General features: G+C 54.7%; 2 protein-coding genes across 2 annotated transcripts in view; one reads left to right on the top strand and one right to left on the bottom strand.

The window, feature by feature from the left end:
• The window catches only part of LOC103205683 (complement C3-like), a 215,899-nt gene extending 215,814 nt beyond the window's left edge, over positions 1–85 (bottom strand). Inside the window, exon 1 of the mRNA XM_042782324.1 lies at positions 29–85. Coding sequence (XP_042638258.1) covers positions 29–85 — 57 coding nt within the window. The remainder of the gene's footprint in view (positions 1–28) is intronic.
• AP3D1 (adaptor related protein complex 3 subunit delta 1) overlaps positions 84–9,069 on the top strand; it is a 41,820-nt gene continuing 32,834 nt past the window's right edge. The window contains exon 1 of the mRNA XM_042782346.1: positions 84–179. Coding sequence (XP_042638280.1) covers positions 84–179 — 96 coding nt within the window. The remainder of the gene's footprint in view (positions 180–9,069) is intronic.

The following is a 9,069-nucleotide window of genomic DNA, read 5'->3' as shown; positions in this document are numbered from 1 at the left end:
GCGCGGCCCTCGGGCCCCCGCTCGGTGCCCGGCCGCAGGCCTCCCGGGGCTCGAGCGCGGCACGGCCCCCGTCGGCCGCCGCCATGGCCCTCAAGATGGTCAAGGGCAGCATCGACCGCATGTTCGACAAGAACCTGCAGGACCTGGTGCGCGGCATTCGCAACCACAAGGAGGACGAGGTGAGCCGGGCCCGCCCTCCCTCTCCAGGCCACGGTCACCCGGCCTGAGACCCGCTGCCCCACCCGGGGGGCCCGCACCCCGAGCAGCGGCTCTCACACTCCCGTGTGCATCGACAGCCTGGGCCTTGCCGCTGCGTGACCTCCCAGCCCAGCCTCAGTTTACCCCTTCGGACTTTCAGGTCCGCCCCTCCCCCTCCGGGCGTCCACACAGCTTGAAGGCCGCCCCGGAACAGATCTTGCAGGTCTCGGTGCAGCGGGTCTCCCGCCTGAGTGTATTTCGGGATCGTCAGATCAAAGTGCAGGCTCCCGGACCCCGCCCCAAGGCTCTGGACGCCTCCTTAGGGGATCCTCCTTGTTCGCAGCACCCCTCGAGGGACCAGGGCAGGGATCTGCCGGGCGCCCCCCCCCGGAAATGCTCGGGTCCCGGTTACTCCCGGCTACCTCCCCTGGGCACGTCTCGAGCCTTTGCCCCCTGGACCGGTGTTCTAGGGAAGGTGGGGCTGCTGCTGGGGCGGCCAGCATCCGAAGCCGAAAGGGGAAGCATTTGATGGGGGTCCAGGAATGGGGAAGGAGAGTTCAGACAAAGCCGGAGCCGCCAGAGTTTTCCAGAAGTAAAAATATAACCGTGGGCATCATTTCCTTCCTTTCTCTTCCACCCCCATCCTGTGACCTAGATTAAGGAAGAAGTGGGACAATTAGTGGCTGCTGTGTCTCCAAGGGCTGGCTTCATGGAGGCATTTGGTGCAGTGACTGCCTGGTGGGCACATTGAAAAACGTCCCGGGTGTATTTCTTCCTGAATCCTCTGGCTGGAGAGATAGGTGGTCCCCGGGGAAAAGCAGCTGTGTGACACCTTCGTGCAGGTCCCAGTTTGGATGGGATCTGGGTGCTCCTCACGGTGGCTCTGTGAGGTTCCTTTGTTGCAGGATGTAGGAACTTGCTTTCTGCCCAGGTCCCTCTGGAACCTGAGTTCTTGCCACTTGGCTCTTTGCACTTACTCAGCATTGGTGTGACCACAGTGAAATGTAATTAGGTTATTTTAGTTGATTTCTATTAACCCCTTCCCTTCACTGTGCCTAAGCCTTCCTTTTGCATTACATTAGCAGCACTCCTTAGCGGCTTTGGTTACATTGTATAACTAGTTTTTCAGTTTCTTTTTGAGTTGAAACAGTAACTTTGGGGTGGGTATTTATTTACTGAGAGTAACTGATTCAATTTGAAACATGGTTTGAGTGCTGAATTTGATTTTTAGCAGGTGCATGGAAAGAGGCCTGGCAGTCTGCTTCTGGAAAGCAGACAGCCAAGAAAATCCCTGAGCAGCCTATTCTGGAATTCTAAAGAGAGGTGGCGGCTTTGTCGTGGTGGCCACACGCTGTTAAGGGGGCTGCATGGCCTGATTTTCAAAGGTGGTGTGCTCCTCAGCCCTGGGAAGTACCCTGAGCCTTGGCGTCTTCACTGGGAATTGGTTTGACTTGCGTGGGCCTTCCTGACAGGATTGGAGGATTAGGCAGGGGCAGTGGTGATGGAAAGGCTGGGGTAGAATATTCACCTGCCATGAGGGAGACCTGGGTTCGATTCCTAGCCACTGCACCTTCTGTGCAGCAGCCCCCTCGTGTGTCAGTGGAGGCTTACGTGTCGCTGGGATGCTGGACAGGTTTCAGCAGAGCTTCCAGACTAAGGTGGTCTAGGAAGACAGGCCTGGTGACTGACTTAGGAAATCAGCCATGAAAACCCTATGGATGATGGCGGCCCAGCTGCACCCCATCCTGGGGCTGGCACAGGGCTGGGCGTTGTTGTGCATGGGGCCGTCATGAGCCAGGAGCTGACTGAACAGCAACTGACAGCAGCAAGTGGTGATGGGTGTGTTTTCAAGCAGCACAGGGTCAGGGCACAGGGTTCTAGGTGGGCCCTACCGTTGACTGGTAGGTGATTTCTGCCTGCCAAAGTTTCCCGACCAGAAGAGCACTTTCGTAACCTCTGGGCTGGGCTCCGAGCTGCCCGTTATCTTGGTTGACATTTTCTGGGCACCATTGGGGCGCCCAGGCACCTGGGTGGTGCAAACGATTCGTGCTCGGCCGCTGACCAGAAAGATTGGCGTTTGGACCCACCCAGCAGCACAGTGGGAGAGAGGCCTGGTGATCTGCTCCTGTCAAGATTTGCTGTGAGTCGAAATTGGCTCAAGGGTACCTGAGGAACGACAGCTCTGAGTCCCTCAGTTTGAGGTCCTTTGTTATGGCAGCCCTAGGAGACTCATGCAAGTGTCATTTTGAAGGAGTAGGTTTGTGGCAAGGGTATTTGCGGGGGAAGAAATTTTCAGTTAGTAACAAAAAGTTAAGGGCATATTTTGTAATTAAAAAGCAAATTAAGATTAGGAAAAGTTTTCCCTCAAATATGAAAAGCCCCTGGAGAATAAAATCTTGAGTCATTGTCTTGGTTTCTAGTCATGTGTGAGTTTTATAAGCAGGGGACATTCCTCAGTGGAGCTCCACCCACATGCTGACAGTACCCTCGTGCTACCTCAGGGATTACACTGCATCCCAGAACCCCAGGAGCGTGCAAATGAGGCCCCTGTTCTCTAAATGTTTGGGGTATGTTTTAGAACATGTTTTATGTGGTGACCCAGTGCACGCATGTACACTTGCAGACTCACGCACAGAAACAAAAGTTTTAAGAATCAATAACTCTAGTGCGTGGAATATGGTTTTCTTTGGTTCTTTTTCAAACATCGCCCTTTGCACTGAATTCACAACTCACTGAGGAGTTGCAGTCTGAGGTTTGGACAACAAGCCACACCGTTTCTTACAGTCTCTGGCATTTGCGAATGGCTTTGTGTCCTGTCACTTCATCCTCACAGCTACTCAGTAAAGTAGGACAGGGGCCCTCACCCCCACTTGACAGCTGAGGAGGCAGCATCGGAGAGGTCCAGGCATTCTCCCAGGGTCACCCAGTTCATGAGCCCAGGAACTTGAACTCCCGTCTCCCAAACTTCGTGTGATAGACCTCCACTCAGGCATACCATCTTTACACATGGCTTCTGAAGTCATTTCTGATCCTTATCTCTGTGTTGCCACACACAGGTTTTAAATCTATTATACCAAATAACTTTTTCTTTTTAATTCTTGGAAACCACATTGTGTGCAGTCTGGAAGTGAGGAGGAAGAGCCTACCACGGTCTTCCTTTTCAGTTGCAGCCAAATGCTTCACCCTTGGAGCCACCAGGGCTCCCTGTGTGACTGGGAAGAACAGAAATCCAGTGTCTCACTGGAGATGAGTCCACTCGCGGTGTCGGCTCTCAGGTGATCTGTCCCAGCCTCTCCCAGTCTCTTGTGACGACCAGCGAGCCTTGGTGTTCCTGGTCTTGACCCTCTAGCTAGTGCTTTGTCCTCAAAGACCTGCCTTCTTGCCTGGAGCCCCCCAGCATCTGGGCTGTCCTTGTGTTGTCTCTGTGTTGGGGCAGCCTGTCCCTCAGCAGCCATGGAGGCTGTGACCGCCTGCCTCCCTGCCCCACATCCTGCCAGTGCCCCGAGGGACTGGGTGTCTGAGGGGTCCCTCACAGATATCCTGATCCCCAGAGCTTGTGAGTGCTACATTAGAGCCGTAGGGGTTTTGCTGGTGGGGCTGTGTTAACTGTCTCAAGGTGGAGATGGTCCTGGATTAGCTGAGTGGACCCTAAACACAGTCATAGGCATCTGACAAGAGGGTCCCAGTCAGAGGAGGAGATATGGCCGAGGAAGCGAGAGGTAGAGGTTGGAGCACACAGTGTCCTGTGACCTCAGGTGGCTGGGGGAGACCTGCGGAGCCCTGAGCCAAAGGGTGGGGGGGCTAGAGAAGGCAGGACATGGATTCTCCCCTGGAGCCTCCAAAGGGGACCAGCAGACCCCTCAATTTCGGCACCATAAGACTCATGTCGGACCCCTGAGCCCAGAACTGTGAGGTCACTTGTTTGTGTTGTTTTAAGCCACCAGTGCTCCTGGCTCTGGGGCAGGGGTCCTCACTCAGGGGTGATTCTGCCCCCAGGGTCAGAATTCGTGGTGTCATGACAGAGGAGGGGGTGCTGGCTTCAAGCAGGTGCTCAGCACCCTGCAGTGCGCAGGCTGGCCCGCCCCAGGGTGATCGGCCCCCAGGACGGCAGTGGTGACTTGAAGAACCCGCGGGGTGACCAGTGGTCCTGAGATGAAGACTGAACCTGTCAGAGTGCCCATGTTCTCTTGTCTTTGACTTTAAGTGGGGCAGTTTCACATGGTTCAGCCCAGTGCTGAGCACCAGGTGTGACCCTCAGCTCCTGATGGGGGCCCAGGGGGCTGGGCAGACGCCCTGTTGTCTGCGCACACGTCCTGAGGGCATGGCCCTGCTGACCAGACACAGCTCACACGCAGGGCTGGGGCTGTCCAGGCCCTGCTCTGGGGTTGTGTTGCTGGCTCGCTCTTTACCACAAGCGGAGCTGGGTCCCGGGCAGCTAGTGGCCTCCTTCTGTGTGCTCCTTTTTCTACACACGGGGTTCTCATCAGACCTCAGGTGGCTGGGGGCACGAGCTGTCATTCAGAGCGCCTTCCTCAGACAGCATGGTGGTGTGGTGGTTAAATGCTCTGCGGAACCACGAGGTTATCAGTCTGAACCTCCCAGCAGCTCTGCAGGAGAAAACGCCCGGGATCTGCTTCCCGGAAGGCTGACAGCCTGGGAAGCCCGCAGGGCAGGGTCCCCATGACTTGGAATCTGTTCCACACAGCGTTCTGTGTTTGATTGTTCCTTCCTGGTTGGTTTTTGCCTGGAGGCTTTTGAGAGCTTTCTGGGTTGTAGGGACTCACTGTTGCCTTCTGTGTGACTGCGCGAGGTGGTGTACTGAGACTGAAGGTCGGCAGGGTCTCTGGTCAGCTTTGGCCTTAGCATCCTTTCACCAAAAAACCAAAAACCCACACCAGATGCTGTTGAGGCGACTCCACTCACAGCGCCCCCTTGTGTGTCAGAGAAGAACTGGGCTCCACAGGGTTGTCTATGGCAGATTTTAAAAAAATTATTATCATTATTTTAATTTTGTGTATGTGTGTGTGTGAGAGAGAGAGATTTAGATGAAAGTGTACAGAGTAAATTCATTTTCCATGCAGCAGTTCATAGACATTTTGTTTCATGACATTGACTGCAATTCCCCACAATGTAACAGCTCCCCTCCCACTTCCTCTCCGTAGTTACCTCTTCCCTGTGTCCTTCCCTCCATGCACTCCTGCCCCCGCCCCCCAGTCGTCTCCCTGTGCATTCACAGCCCTTCTATTCTCCCATGAGTGATCTCTCCCAGGAGTGTATCTACCTAATGTAAATGTTCAGCTCATATGCCTGTCTTTTGTTTGGCAGCTTGCAAGCTTTTAAGATCCTAGTTGCTACACACTGAAGTAGGATGTGGAGCGATGATTTTGTGTAGTGTGTTGTGCCAGTTGAGCTTGATGTCCTCAGCGACCGTGGTTCTGAGTCCTTGGCCCCAGTGGCTCATTCCCTCAGGGTATTTGGCTGTGGCTGAAAAGAAGGCATAACTTTGTCCTGCTAGTTCTATTATATTTATGGACATTCCTGTAGCACCTACAAATAAGTACATAGAAGTATTGTCTGCGAAACTGAGATGTGGTCGTGGGTATGTTCTTTTTTTGCCTACTCATACCTGATCATTTAGCTGTCTACCTGTGTATCCAAAGGCCCTCTGGTAGTGTGCCTAAGGTGATTGACTGCTTCCCGGGAGGTTGGCGGTTCAAACCCACCAGCCACGGTACGGAAGGAAGACTGGGTGATCTGCTTCTGTAAAGATTCACCTCCTTGGAAGCCCAGAAGGGGTCGCCGTGAGTTGGAGTTGACTCGGTGGCTGTAGATGCATGTTTGTTATTACTCCACAGGGTCGTCAGTGCATCAGTGGCTGATTTTTCTAGAAGGTTGTCAGGCCTTTGTTTCAAAGCGCCTCAGGGTGGACTTGAACCTCGGAGTTTTCGGTTAGCAGCCAGGTGTGTTCCCCACGCCACCCATGGACTGCCAGGTCTTTTCACAGGGCATCAGCAGTGAACTTTACGGTGTCCTCAGGAGCCACGGGGCTTGTTTCTGGTGATTTACGGCCTGCCATTACTGTGTGTGTCTACGTCTGGTATGGGCTTGGTTTCTGTGCCTGTGGGAGGGAGCCAGGCAACTTTGGTGCCACTAGCCACACCAGCTGCTCATAGAGCTGGCTTGCTGCTGTGCCCTGGAAGGCACCACGTCAGTTTGTGCTCAGTCTACGCTGACATACTGACGGGTAATGATTCATGCTTCAGTGTGAGCGACATTGCCTGCCACCATGTACTCAGGCCCTGCCTCCAGCCCCCGCTCATCCTCCGGCCTTCTAGTCCTGTGGGCCCTCCCTGGCTGGGTCTGGCCTTCTCGGGCACTAGGCTGCACTGTCTGCTGTCTCCAGAGCAGCTCACCGGGTGACATTACAGGTGACTGATTTGGCCACACTGTCGAGAGGCTGTGGAGGGTGGTGGCTGGATCTGGAGCTGGGGTGCAAGTCCTGGCACAACTGACTTATTTAAAGGCTATTTCTTTCCTACACTGTGAGAGTGGAGAGGGGTGCCTGAGCCCCTGGCGGGTGTCTGCACAGTCCGTGAGGCTGAGTGGTGGGCTCCTTCGTGGCTGCCTTGCACAGCAGGAAGAGCTATGCGGGCCTGCCCCCGAAGCAGGGGTGCTCGGCGGGGTTACTGTACTTGTCCTGGGAGCCCTCATGAGTAACCACAGGCCGGCCCTGAAAACAACAGAAGGGCACCTGCTCCCAGTTCTGGAGGTGTGTTCCCTTCCAAGGTTTTTGGGGAGGGTCCTTGTCTCTCCTGGCTCCCGGTGGCCCCAGTGTTCCTGGGCTTGGGGCTGTATCGGTCCACGCTCCACTTCCCTGGTCACGTGGCTGTCTGGCCTTTGAGTCTGTCTGTGTGTCTCCTTCTAAGGGCACCAGTCACTCCATTCACATCCCTCACACACGTGTATGATCCTGTGCTGAGAACATCTGCAACGACACTCTTTCCAAACGGCATCCTGTTCCCAGGTCCTGGGGACGCAGCCTAGCCTGGACTCAGTGGCCTTTCCCGATTGCTGTCATCTGGCGTGAGGGGAGAGGAGCTGTATGCAGCTCGTGTCATGCTTGCGGCCAAGGGGCAGAGTGGACCCAGTTGGGGGTGACGGGAGAAGGGGGTGAGGGGAGAAGGGCTGCGTGTGACCTGCATCACACATGCGGCCCAGGGTCAGAGCGGACCCTGCAGCAGTGGCAGGCGTTTGCTGTAGGTAGGGAAGTGTGGTGTCAGCGTTGTACAAGGTCCAAGCACATCTTATGTTCTGTTTTTAAACAGCTTTGAGATGTCGTTTACGTGCTATGAAATCCATCTGTGTAAAGTGTATAAGTCAGTGAGTTTTAGTAGCTACAGGATAGTAAAGTATATACCGGGGAGCAGTGCTGGTCGGCAGAGTCCTCACCCTCTGTGCAGGAAACCTGGGTTTGAGTCCCGGCCAGTGCGCCTCATGCGTAGCCGTGCCCGTCGTCTGTGGAAGCTGCGGGTGGGTAGAATGCTGAACAGCTTTCAGTGGAGCGTCCAGATCGAGGGGGAGTGGGAAGAAAGGCCTGGTGACTGACTTCTGAAAATCAGCCTGGGGGAGCCCTGCGTGTCCCAGCAGTCTGACCCACAGCCCGGCACGGGGCTGCCACAGGGACTGGGCAGCATTTCGTTCTGTTGTGTCTGGGGCCTACTTGACTACAGTCAACAGCAACAATAACAAAACGTACATTAGTATTTACAGAATCGTGCCACTTTCCAACATAAGTGTAATTTTAGGACATTACCGTTACCCTGTCCTTGTTTCCCTCCCCCAGGCCCTGACAACCACCGATCACTCTTGGTGCGTGCAGGGTCAACCTGGAAAGTTTGTGACGGAGTGCCCACTTTAGATGGGCAGAACGTTCATGCCACTGGTCTGAGCCGAGCAGGATGCGGGCTTGGGACAGCTTGGTCTGTGTGTGTCTGAGGACTTGGGAGCTGACCCACAGAGGGATGAGATGGCCTGGTTAGGCCCTACCACACAGTTGGTTCTCAGCCTACAACCCTGGGTGGTGGTTTCCTCACCAAATGTCACTTCCCCATAGGACAGTGACACCTGCCCCCGCTGCCTCTCGCACAGTGTGGCCCATTTGGGTCACCTGTCCATTGGATTAGGTTAGCTGTGGTCTCCCACACGGGCAAGGGTTCTTTGTGGACCCTGGGCAGGAGCTGTGTGTGCATGTGTGCATGCGTTCGTGCTGGGTGTGGTGTGTCTGTGCACGTGTGTGTGCTGGGTGCATCGTGGCCCAGCCTGTTCCTTCTCTTTTGGCTCCCTCGGTGTCTTCTGAGCCACCCTCTTGCTGTCACATTGACCTAATTCCTGGGCATCCCACGTGTGTCAGAGTAGAATTATGCTCCCTGGGGTTTTCAGGGTCTGGTTCTGGTGGCGTAGTGCCTAAGACATTTGACTGCTAACCAGAAGGCTAACGGTTCAAACCCACCAGCCAGTTCCCGGAAGGAATATTGGGCAGTCTACTTCCATAGTGATACCTCTTCAGAATCCTAAGGAGAGGTTGCTATGAGTTGCATCCGATTCAATTGTAGTGAGTTTTTTTTCTTGTTCTTGGGAAATAGATGGGCAGGCCTTTTTCCGAGGCACCTTGGGGTGGGCTTGAACCTCCAACCTTTTGGTGAGCAGCTGACCATTTTGCCACCCAAGTACTTTCTGAGCTACAGACAGTCCTAGTTCAGCACAATCCGGAGCGTCAGTGATCCCCACCGTGAATTCCGGGCCAGTCCAGGGCATCCGCGATCTCCACTGTTGTCAGTGTTGTGCCCTGTTGAACTAAAGTCACTAAGGCAT

Source organism: Orycteropus afer, unplaced genomic scaffold, assembly GCF_000298275.1.
Source record: "Orycteropus afer afer isolate SDZICR_OR568_19922 unplaced genomic scaffold, OryAfe1.0 scaffold00291, whole genome shotgun sequence".
NCBI lineage: Eukaryota > Metazoa > Chordata > Mammalia > Tubulidentata > Orycteropodidae > Orycteropus > Orycteropus afer.
Note: the sequence above shows the minus strand (reverse complement) of the source record. Positions and strands in the feature narration are given on the sequence as shown.